We start from the raw sequence: 13,046 nt of genomic DNA, 5'->3' as shown, positions 1-13,046 counted from the left end.
GTGTGACGCAGGCCCAATACTTTAACCCAGATAAACAGACTATGGTCTTTGGCCAATGAAAAAATGCACACGGCACTCAAGGTTCCTGTGTGGTGCTCAAGTCGGGTTTCCAGCCCCTCAATCTAATACTCAAATAATACTTGGCACTCAGAAGAATATGTTGCAAGTTGATTATTTTCATTTATTTGTGCATCCAGTTAGAAAGTTTAAACGTTTTCGGTCCATACATCAGACCTTCATCAGAAATTCCTTTTTTTTAACAAACTGGACAAAAAAATTAATGGAAGGGTATATCAAAGCTTATGCAGGCCAGAGCTGGGTGACCCGGGATAAAGGCCGGGAGGCTGGTAGCCAGGTAGCCTCACTATGCCTGAGGAAGTGGTGCTGGGTAAAGGCGCCGATCTGCCACTGTGGGTAGCGCTTGCAGCGCCGGCTGTGTGGCGTGTGGACAGGAGATCCCGGGGACAGCGGTCCCCGGGATCTCCTGTCCACACGCCACACAGCCGGCGCTGCAAGCGCTACCCACAGTGGCAGATCGGCGCCTTTACCCAGCACCACTTCCTCAGGCATAGTGAGGCTACCTGGCTACCAGCCTCCCGGCCTTTATCCCGGGTCACCCAGCTCTGGCCTGCATAAGCTTTGATATACCCTTCCATTAATTTTTTTGTCCAGTTTGTTAAAAAAAAGGAATTTCTGATGAAGGTCTGATGTATGGACCGAAAACGTTTAAACTTTCTAACTGGATGCACAAATAAATGAAAATAATCAACTTGCAACATATTCTTCTGAGTGCCAAGTATTATTTGAGTATTAGACTATGGTCTTTGGTCATATCGAGGCTAATTCCACTTAAAAAAACATCCTCATTGATCATTTAATGTCTGTGAAAACCTGGTGTATAAAGAATATTTCATAGCATCCATAGCTTATCCCACAATACAAAAAAGAACATTGTTTTTACTGTGATGAGCTTCAAATCTCTTTTCCTTATAAAACATTTTCACATATAGAAAAACAGGTTCTCCCTTCAGTAAATTTTCATGTGTAACAAGTAGTGAAGATCGAGTTTACTCGCTGCTCGGGTTTTCCCGAGCACGCTCGGGTGACCTCCGAATATTTGTTAGTGTTCACAGATTTAGTTTTCATCGCCTCAGCTGAATGATTTACAGCTGATAAACAGCTTGAATACATGTGTTAGGCTGGCCAGTAGCTGTAAATCATTCAGCTGAGGTGATGAAAACTAAATCTCCGAACACTAACAAATACACGGAGGTCACCCGAGCAACGAGTATACTTGCTCATCACTAGTAACAAGGTATAGACTAAACTGAAAACAATGAGCATTTCCTCTATTCTTAACATAAATATGGCTTCTCTATGTGACTTCTCTGATGATCCCTAAGTTTAGATTTAGTTATAAAGCATTTCCCACATTCTAGACATGAATATGGTTTCTCTCCTGTATGAATTCTCTGATGATCCCTAAGTTTAGCTTTAGTGATTAAACATTTCCCACATTCTAAACATGAATACGGCTTTTCTCCTGTGTGACTTCTCTCATGTATAACAAGATGTGATTTTGTTATAAAACATTTCCGACATTCTGAACATGAATACGGCTTCTCCCCTGTGTGACTTCTCTCATGTATAACAAGATGTGATTTATATGTAAAACATTTCCCACATTCTGAACATGAATATGGCTTTTCTCCTGTGTGAATTCTGTCATGCATAACAAGATGTGATTTATGTCTGAAACATTTCCCGCATTCTGAACATGAGTATGGCTTCTCTTGTATGTGAATTTTCTCATGCATAATAAGATGTGATTTATCTGTAAAAGATTTCCCGCACAATGAACAAGAATACGGCTTCGCTCCTGTGTGAATTCTCTCATGTCTAGCAAGATGTGATTTGTGTGTAAAACACTTACCACATTCTGAACATGAAAACGGCTTCTCTCCTGTATGACTTCTCTCATGAACAACAAGATTTGATTTACGTGTAAAACATTTTTGACATTCTGAACATGAATATAGTTTCTCTCCTGTGTGGCTTCTCTCATGCCTAACAAGATGTGATTTGTATGTAAAACATTCCCCACATTCTGAACATGAATATGGCTTCTCTCCTGTATGAATTCTCTCATGTGTGATCAGATGTGATTTTTTTCTAAAACATTTTCCACATTCTAAACATGAATATGGCTTCTCTCCTGTATGAATTCTCTGATGTATAACAAGACTTGATTTCACTGAGAAACATTTCCCACATTCACAGCATGTAAATGACATATCCCCTGTGTGGATATTCTCATGTCTTTCAAGATTTGATTTTGAAATAAAAGATTTCCCACATTCTGAACATGAATATGGCTTCTCTCCTGTGTGACTTCTCTCATGTTGATCAAGACCTGATTTATGGGTAAAGCATTTCCCACATTCTGAACAGAAGTACGGCTTCTCTCCTGTATGAGTTCTCTCATGTTGATCGAGGCCTGATTTCTGGGTAAATCCTTTGCCACATTCCGAACAGGTGTACGGCTTCTCTCCTGTGTGAATTCTTTTATGTACATAAAGACGTGAGCTGTTTGTAAAACGTTTTCCACATTCACCACATTGAAACCTTTTATCCCACTTCTGCTCTGTAATTGGGGTAACAATCACTGATTGGTCAACAATATATTCGTCATGATCAGGGGGATTATATGATTGATCTCTTCCATAAAGTCCTGAATATGCATTAAGGATAACAAGGTTTTCTACTAATGAGTGCTGAATGATATCTTCATCTTCTACTTTATAATTGTGTGATAGCATGAAATTTCTCTCCGAGTTCATACTGGAATTTTCTGTTAAAATTAAAAGATTTTTTTTGTTCAAACCACAATATAGACACATTTATTATTTTACTAAAGGGCTGGAATCTCACAAAATCCCTAGATTTTGGTGATATCTTAAAAATAGGAACAATTTTTTTTCTCTGAAAGGCACTCTGACTTTGGCTTAAAAATTGCAGCAAAAATTTGTGTGATTGCAGCTTTATAAAACTTTGTATAACACAAGTCCAGCACTCTGTGACCGCTTGTATTAACCCCCTTACTCAGCAGCTTAGCTACAGAAGGAACAGAGGTTGCAGCCTCCCTGGGCCCCCGTTCTGAGGGGCCCACCCACAGCTATGCTACTTTTAACTGTATCAGCGTGCACTGAGCGTAGATACAGGTAAACTGTGCTGCAGAGCAGGGAGACATGATCTCCCTGCACTGCTGCTATGGGGCCTGTGAGCCGCGGGAGACCGGTGCCAGCGCTTACACAGGGCCCCCAGCAAGTTCAACTGTATCAGCATCTGCTTGAGTGCTGATACAGTTGACAGCAATGATGGAGGAGGAGGCATCAGCTGACACTTCCATCCCTATCATTCTTCCACAGCATCTGACATCTCAGCGCAATGAAATTACTAAATAGCGTCCTCTGTGCTGAGATGTGTGACACTTCAGAAGATAAGCTGGCACTGCGGAGATTGGAGCAGTGGACGAACGAGGAGAAGTGAGTATTGTATATTAATGTTTTTTAGAACACTCTGTGGCCATAAAACTGTATTGAGGACAATGGGGGGATGCTTCATACTGTATGGACCATGGGGGGATGCATTATACTGTGTGGACCATGGGGGGATGCTTTATACTGTGTGGACCATGGGGAGATATATTACACTGTACGGACCATGGGGGGGAAGCATTATACTGTATGAACCATGTGGGATGCGTTATACTGTATGGACTATTGGGGGATGCGTTATACTGTATGGTGGACTATGGGGGGATGCTTTATACTGTATGAACTATGGGGGGATGCTTTATACTGTATGGACTATGGGGGGATGAATTATACTGTATGGGCAATGGGGGATGCATTTAACTGTGTGGACCATGGGGGTTGCATTTACTGCATTGGACATGGGGGGCCTTATACTGTATGGACTATGAGGTGCATTATACGGTATGGACCATGGGGGGATGCACCATGGTATGAATTATACTATAAGGACCAAGGGGGGATGCATTCTACTGTGTGGACCATGAGGGCATGCATTATACTGTGTGTACCATGGGGGATGCATTATACTGCATGGGCTATGAGGTGCATTATACTGTATGGACCATGGGGGCCCTTATACTGCATTGGCTATGAGGTGTATTTATACAGTATGGACAATGAAGGGGTGCATTATACTGTATGGGACATGGGGGGAAGCATACTGTATGGGAAATGGGGGATACATTATACTGTACAGAGGACTATGTGGAGGCTTATGTGGGAGCCTGTATGAAAGCAATTACACAATGTGAAAGTTAGTAGGGGGTCCATCATACTGTTATAACTGAGAAATGCAGAATAAACAGCGCTCACCATTACTTATAAAATGTAAATGTTCTTTATTCCATGTGGTGGGACAACCCTTAGGGAAGCAGGGGAACGAGGAAGTGAAGGAGGACAACAGCCATTTCGCACCTATCCCAGAGCTTCAGTGGGTCCAACCATACACTGACGAACAACCTCCTTTTTACCAGGCGTGCATGTGGTGTACGGCACAATACCATTAATTCATATAAAAATGTATAAAAACAGAGAAATCTGAGCGGTCATTTCACCTCATCGGGCCATTAGCATTTGTTCTTCTGATCCATTTCACCCCTTTGGAGGAGATATTTATTATGATTTCCACCTCTTTCTGGATAATTAACCTGTTCAATGCCTGCCGTCTGCAGGGTCTTCGGATTATTATTATTTATTTATATAGCACCATCAATTCCATGGTGCTGTACATGAGAAGGGCTTACATCAAAATACAAATATCACTTACAGTAAACAAAACTAACAATGACAGACTGGTACAGAGGGAAGAGGACCCTACCCTTGCGGGCTTACATTCTACAGGATTATGGGGAAGGAGACAGTAGGTCGAGGGTTGCAGTAGTTCCGATGGTGTTGAGGTGGCTGTGTGGTCGTTACAGGCTGTAAGCTTCTTGGAAGAGGTGGGTTTTCAGGTTTCTTTTGAAGGATCCAAATGTGGTGGATAACGTGTTGGGGCACAGAATTCCAGAGGATGGGGGATATTCGGGAGAAGTCTTGGAGGCGATTGGGTGAGGAGCGAATAAGCGTGGAGGAGAGGAGGTGGTCTTGGGAGGACTGGAGTTTACGTGAGGGAAGATATTGAGAGATTCGTTTGGAAATATATGGAGGAGAAAGGTTATGGATGGCTTTGTAGGTCAGTGTTAGTCATTTAAACTGGATACACTGGGAAATTGGGAGCCAGTGAAGGGATTTGCAAAGAGGGGAAGCAGGAGTGTAGCGAGGAGAGATATTAATTAGTCGGGCAGCAGAGGATGGACTGGAGAGGTGCGAGAGTGTTAGAAGGTAGGCCACAGAGGAGGATGTTGCAGTAGTTGAGGCGGGAGAGGATTAAAGCATGCACAAGCATTTTGGTAGAGTGAGGGTTGAGGAGAGGACGGATTCTGGAGATATTTTTGAGCTGGAGGCGACAGGAGGTGGCGAGAGCTTGGATGTGCGGTTTGAAGGACAGGGCAGAGTCCTTCGGATCAGCATTGTGCAACTCCACTACATGTTTGATTAATCTGGGTGACCCTCTTTTAGTTCCGAGTGAGTGCAGATGTTCCCTAAAGCGAATAAATAGAGGACAGATCGTTTTCCCTATATAAAAATAGCCAGAAGGGCAGAAAATGACACATACAATGAATTTTGATCTACATGTGATAAATTCTCTGACTTCCTGTATAATGGAGCCTATTCTCAGGGGATCCCTAAATAAATGGTGGTCACAAAAGGAGTCATTTCTGCATCTGAAGTTCCCTCTAAGACAGCATTTATGCAGCCAATTGTTATCAGGAGAAATTCTATGTTTTATTAATATGTCCGGGATATTATGGCATCGTTTATAAGGACACTATCGGTCTATGGACTGTTAATTTATTCAGATCCTCATCATTTTCTAATAAATGCCAATTTCTATTTATCGCCTGATGCTAAATATTATCAATTGGACTATGTTTAAAATTAAAAACAAATCTTTCTGCAATACCCACATTTGTGGCTGTTTTCTTGCTTAATAAATCTTGTTGTGTGGAGATTTTTGCTTTATTTAAACATAACATTTTTTTAGATTTGTTTTAGGATAATTTCTTTCAGTAAAGTTGCTAATTAATGCTTCTGCTTGTGTGGCAAAGGAATTATCTGTATCATTAATTTTTTACTAAATTGCCGTCACATGTTGGGGATGAGCACTATTACCGTATAATGGAGCAATGAATTGGTTTTCTATACGTCTCATTAGCCAATTTCCCATTTTTTAATCATGACTTTAGCATCCAGAAAATTCAATTTTTATCACCAAATTCTGCAGTAAGTCTCATATTCTCTATATTAGAGGGACTCAAGTAGTCACCAAATTCAGAAAACTGCATTGCAGTCCTGGACTATGCCATGATAACGTCATCAATGTAACGTAAATATGTTTTCATATATTTGATATAAGGATTTGAAATTGTTGTACTATATTTGGTTTCAAAATATGCTAGAAAAAGACTGGAGAAAACACGAGCGGAGGGGGTCCCCATCGCGGTACCCACATAATGGAGATACCACCTATTCATAAACTGGAAGGCGTTGTGTGACAGAACAAGGTCCAATGCTTCAGAGATTAAATTTATATAGTTCTCACTTTTATCAGCTTCTTCTAAGATGTATCTGATAGCTTCAATCCCCAGTTGTGGTATTTGTATACCCAAATTCCGCATCTATATACGTTAAGGGAAAATCATCTTGCCACTCAATTCCGTTAATTGCCACCAGAAAGGCAGCAGTGTCCTTCACGTATGATGGGATACTTTTTAAGATTGGTTTTAGGACCAATCCAAATGTTCCATCAGAGGTTCAAGTGAGTGATCCTACTTGTGAAAATATTGGGTGACTGGGGGGATAGGTGTTTTGTGAATTTTAGGGATGTAATACCAATTTCGTTTTTCAGGAAATTCAGATATTAACTTCTCTGCTAGTTTTTTAGAAAGTATACCATTCTCCACATATTTTCTCAATAGCATTCTCAAATGATTTGTAAATGTATTAGTAGGATCTCCAAAGGCTTTATATGCAGATAAATCCGTCAATTGTTGCATGGCTTCTGGTATATAGGCTTCTTTTTTTATAAGAACAAGATTACCTCCCTTGTCTGCCTTGCGGACTACTACATCTTTCCACTTTTTTATTTCATTCAGTGCTTCCATTCATTATTCGTAAGGTTAGAGGGACTTGTTCCATAGAATAATGATCCTACATCCTTGATAACTCTCATGAAATACATCAACCACATTCCCTGGTGTGACTGGAGGCAGAAATAATGAGGCAACACCTACGTCATCATGTGTAGCCTCACACATATTGCTAGAGTCAAATTGTAACTATCTACATCATTGACAGTAAACCCGAGGGGTCCGATCATGCTGGGGATCTCTCCTTCATGTTCAACATCTGCATTTACATGACTTTTAGCATACAATTTCCATACATGTAATTTTCTTGTATCTTTAAATAAATCAATTTTAAAGTCAATAACGTCAAAATTTTCAGGTAGACAATAACTGGGACCTTTAGACAAGACTGAAATATAATATTTGGATAAGAGGTGATCTGTCAGATTAATGACACTGGTGCATTGGTTATGTCCGCCAGGACACCTGTTTTCATTCTGGAGGTAATTCCTCCACTTCTTGCCCCCCTGTCTGGTAGGGAGATTGAACGCTACTTGTAGGGTCATCTGTGTCCATATGAGTGCCACTCATTAATTCTTCATTAGCGCTAGAGTCAGAGTCTGTAGTCCATCCTTCTTGCTTGTGCCTCTTTCTATTCCATGTAGATTTGCCTTGAAGATGACGATTCCTTTGTCCCGTAAAATGCCTCTTATTTTTAATAAAGTTCTAATAATCTTTATTTGTATATAGCGCTAACATATTCCGCAGTGCTTTACAGTTTTGCACACATTATCATTGCTGTCCCCGATGGGGCTCACAATCTAAATTCCCCATCAGTATGTCTTTGAAGTTAACGTTATTCCATGTAAACACACAATTGGTATCGTAATCATTTTTATCACAAATACATTTCTCCATTTTGCGAGATTTGATTTCAGCTTGGAGTGAAATCAGTTTCTTCTTTAGAGGAGAACACCTGGGCTTGACTCAGTTAATCTTGCCCGCAATTCAGTTTCGGCCTTTTCCAACTCAATGGAGATATCGGCATGTGCTTTCTCATTCCTCTTCAACACAAGCGTCATTGTTTGAAGAGAACATTGCCGATGTATTTACTTCCATTCCTGCCTAAAACCGCTGTCTTCTTGGAACTGGGAAAAAGCTTTAAAAACTCTTAAGGTACCGTCACACTAGGCGAGGTTGCAGCGATATCGCCAGCGATCCGTGACGTTGCAGCGTCCTGCATAGCGATATCGCTATGTTTGGCACGCAGCAGCGATCTGGATCCTGCTGGGATATCGCTGGTTGCAGGGAGAGTGGACGAACTTTCTTTCGTCGCAACTCTCCCGCTGACACCGCTGGATCGCCGTGTGTGACGCCGATCCAGCGATGTCTTCACTGGTATCCATGGTAAACATCGGGTTACTAAGCGCAGGGCCGCGCTTAGTAACCCGATATTTACCATGGATACCATGGTAAAAGTAAAAAAAAAAACACTACATACTCACCGTCTGTTGTCCGTCACGTCCCTGGAGCTTGCCGTACTGACTGTCTCAGCGCCGTCCGGCCGTAAAGCAGAGCCCAGCGGTGAACCTGCAGTAACAGCGGTTCACCGCTGGGCACCGCTGTTACGGCCGGCCGGCGCTGAGACACAGTCAGTGCGGCAAGCGCCGAGGGACATGAAGGACGACAGAAGGTGCGTATGTAGTGTTTTTGTTTTTTTTTTTTACATGGGGACTTCGGCATTGCTGAAGACAGTTTCAGCGATGCCGAAGTCGCTTGGTCGCTGGAGAGAGCGGTCTGTGTGACAGCTCCCCAGCGACCACACAGCAACTTACCAGCGATCACGTCGCTGGTCGCGATCGCTGGTAAGTTGCTTAGTGTAACGGCACCTTTAGTCTGCTGGGCACTCGTTCTGATTCCTCCTAAGATTTTAAAGATTGTCCAGGGGAGTCTTATTTCTGTTTCACATAAATTCGTAACAGGATAATTATCCAGAAAGAGGTTGAAATCATAATAAATTTCTCCTGCAAAGGAGCGAAATGGATCATAAGAACAACTGCTAATGGCCCGAAGGGGAGAAATGGATCATAAGAACAAATGCTAATGGCCAGATGGGGAGAAATGGATCATAAGAACAACTGCTAATGGCCCGATCTGGCGAAATGGATAAGAACAAATGCTACTGGCCCGATGGGGAGAAATGGATCATAAGAACAAATGCTACTGGCCAGATGGGGAGAAATTATGAGAAAAACAAATGCTAATGGCCCGATGGGGAGAAATGGATCATAAGAACAAATAATAATGGCCCAATGGGGAGAAATGATGAGAAAAACAAATGCTAATGGCCAGATGGGGAGAAATGATGAGAAAAACAAATACTAATGGCCCGATGGGGAGAAATGATGAGAAAAACAAATACTAATGGCCCGATGGGGAGAAATGATGAGAAGAACAAATGCTACTGGCCCGATGGGGAGAAATGGATCATAAGAACAAATGCTACTGGCCCGAAGGGAGAAATGGATCATAAGAACAAATGCTACAGGCCAGATGGGGTGAAATGGATCATAAGAACAAATGCTACTGGCCCGATGGGGAGAAATGGATCATAAGAACAAATGCTAATGGCCCGATGGGGAGAAATGGATCATAAGAACAAATGCTAATGGCCCGATGGGGAGAAATGGATCATAAGAACAAATGCTAATGGCCCGATGGGGAGAAATGGATCATAAGAACAAATGCTACTGGCCCGATGGGGAGAAATGGATCATAAGAACAAATGCTACTGGCCCGAAGGGAGAAATGGATCATAAGAACAAATGCTACAGGCCAGATGGGGTGAAATGGATCATAAGAACAAATGCTACTGGCCCGATGGGGAGAAATGGATCATAAGAACAAATGCTACTGGCCAGATGGGGAGAAATTATGAGAAAAACAAATGCTAATGGCCCGATGGGGAGAAATGGATCATAAGAACAAATAATAATGGCCCAATGGGGAGAAATGATGAGAAAAACAAATGCTAATGGCCAGATGGGGAGAAATGATGAGAAAAACAAATACTAATGGCCCGATGGGGAGAAATGATGAGAAAAACAAATACTAATGGCCCGATGGGGAGAAATGATGAGAAGAACAAATGCTACTGGCCCGATGGGGAGAAATGGATCATAAGAACAAATGCTACTGGCCCGAAGGGAGAAATGGATCATAAGAACAAATGCTACAGGCCAGATGGGGTGAAATGGATCATAAGAACAAATGCTACTGGCCCGATGGGGAGAAATGGATCATAAGAACAAATGCTAATGGCCCGATGGGGAGAAATGGATCATAAGAACAAATGCTAATGGCCCGATGGGGAGAAATGGATCATAAGAACAAATGCTAATGGCCCGATGGGGAGAAATGGATCATAAGAACAAATGCTACTGGCCCGATGGGGAGAAATGGATCATAAGAACAAATGCTACTGGCCCGAAGGGAGAAATGGATCATAAGAACAAATGCTACAGGCCAGATGGGGTGAAATGGATCATAAGAACAAATGCTACTGGCCCGATGGGGAGAAATGGATCATAAGAACAAATGCTACTGGCCCGATGGGGAGAAATGATGAGAAGAACAAATGCTACTGGCCCGATGGGGAGAAATGATGAGAAGAACAAATGCTACTGGCCCGATGGGGAGAAATTATGAGAAAAACAAATGCTAATGGCCCGATGGGGAGAAATGGATCATAAGAACAAATAATAATGGCCCAATGGGGAGAAATGATGAGAAAAACAAATGCTAATGGCCCGATGGGGAGAAATGATGAGAAGAACAAATACTAATGGCCCGATGGGGAGAAATGATGAGAAGAACAAATGCTACTGGCCCGATGGGGAGAAATGATGAGAAGAACAAATGCTACTGGCCCGATGGGGAGAAATTATGAGAAAAACAAATGCTAATGGCCCGATGGGGAGAAATGGATCATAAGAACAAATAATAATGGCCCAATGGGGAGAAATGATGAGAAAAACAAATGCTAATGGCCAGATGGGGCGAAATGGATCATAAGAACAAATCCTAATGGCCAGATGGGGCGAAATGGATCATAAGAACAAATGCTAATGGCCCGATGGGGAGAAATGGATCATAAGAACAAATGCTAATGGCCCGATGGGGAGAAATGGATCATAAAAACAAATGCTACTGGCCTAATTGGGGGGGGCTCTGTTTTTATGCATTTTTATGTGAATTAATGGCACTGTGCTGTACACCACATGCACACCTGGTAAAAGGGAGGTGGTTGTTCGTCAGTGTATGCTTGCACCCACAAGTGCTGGGATAGGTGCGAAACGGCTGTTGTCCTCCTTCTCTTCCCCGCTCCCCCTGCTTTCTTAAGAATTGTCCAATGGAATAAAGGACATTTACATTTTATAAGTAACGGTGAATGCTGTTTTTTCTGCATTTCTCAATTATACCATTCATACACAAGTTTTTCATGCACCACTATACTTATCTTTCAGTGCTATGCCCCACATTCAGAGGAGTGATTCAGACAACAGTCAACTGGATGGTGCGGTTTTCCTGGTATTCCATCATATTGTGCAGGGGCAATATACAGGGTTTAGAGGTGTGGGGCCATTATACTACATGGAGGGCTGTGTGGGGGTCAGAGTTGGGACAGTTGCAGGGTGGGATACACTAGGGTCATCATCATACTGTGTGTGTAGAGGGTACTGTTGAGGAATTCGCTATGGGGGTATGTTAGTGTTTGTGGGGCACTTTTGTTGACATCATACTTTACAAGTGCAATGAAAGGGGAATCTAGATCTCCAGTAGGAGGAAACTTAGAGGGCGCACAGTACCACACAGTAGGGGCAGTATAGGGACACACATGGCCGCAGTGGCTGCTCAGCCTTGGGGTATCAGCAGGTTGAATAGGTTGTGGATAGATGGGAACGGTGCCTGAAATGTCAGAGGTCAGATGTATCTTTACTGTAATCTCTGCAGCCGAGTCCTGGCTGGAGAAGTCGTCATGTCGGTCTGGGCCAGATGGAAAAGACTGGAAAAGTGAACGATTCCACCAGAAAGAACGTCAGCTGTAAGTCACCATCTATCACTGTGCTGTAATGTTGTATGATCTGCAGGGCCGGTACCTACCACCATATGGGGGTAATATCAGTGCTGGTCTTTGTACAGAGACTTTTATTAGTAACAACGCGGTGATCTGCTGAGGTTCTCCTACATCCACTATTAGGGTGCGCCACCATAGTTGTCATCAGGGTTACTTGGTTAGGGGCCAATCAGAACCAAAGCCAAGCTACACCTCTCCGTCCCTACCAGACAATTTCCAATTTTCATCTCCTTCTTTCCAAAGCCAACCAAGCAGCAGCTAAAGAAGAGCTTGTTTTTTGCAGGACAAGTTGTTAATTCGAATGACACTATTGATTGTAAAAAAAAAAAAAAAAAAAATCACAGAAAAAAGGAAGTAGCCACAGTCACCACCACCAGGTCACAATATTAATGCAGGACAGAACGCAGAAGACAACGATGAAGGTGCCAAATACTGATGAAACCACGGCTCACACAGCAACCACTGATGGAAGGAGCGGAAGTCACCCAGACGTAGCACCCAGCGTATTACAGGAGGCGGGCGGCCGGCTATGGACGTGACCTGTACAGGTAGAGGACCTCACATGCTCCCAGAAAACACTAAAGGGCCCTTCATTGTGATGTGACGGGGAAATACAAGAGGGCGGAGACGAGGAAATAAGACAAG

The 13,046-nt window shown here is 42.6% G+C and overlaps 1 protein-coding gene across 11 annotated transcripts in view; it reads right to left on the bottom strand.

Annotated features, from left to right (window-relative positions):
• Nucleotides 1-843: 843 nt before the first annotated feature.
• LOC143783200 (uncharacterized) overlaps nucleotides 844-13,046 on the bottom strand; it is a 128,163-nt gene continuing 115,960 nt past the window's right edge. For 6 of the 11 annotated variants that reach the window (XM_077271614.1, XM_077271613.1, XM_077271615.1 and 3 more), the window contains one exon: nucleotides 1,153-2,851. In XM_077271614.1, coding sequence (XP_077127729.1) covers nucleotides 1,356-2,851 — 1,496 coding nt within the window. In that variant the 3' untranslated portion in view covers nucleotides 1,153-1,355. Of the gene's footprint in view, nucleotides 2,852-13,046 lie in introns of all 11 variants that reach the window. The other 5 variants (XM_077271616.1, XM_077271612.1, XM_077271619.1 and 2 more) reach the window with 2 other exon arrangements.

The sequence above is a fragment of the Ranitomeya variabilis genome, chromosome 6, assembly GCF_051348905.1.
Source record: "Ranitomeya variabilis isolate aRanVar5 chromosome 6, aRanVar5.hap1, whole genome shotgun sequence".
Classification (NCBI taxonomy): Eukaryota; Metazoa; Chordata; class Amphibia; order Anura; family Dendrobatidae; genus Ranitomeya; species Ranitomeya variabilis.
The sequence above is the reverse complement of the archived record's forward strand: the minus strand, read 5'-3'. Positions and strand labels throughout refer to the sequence as shown.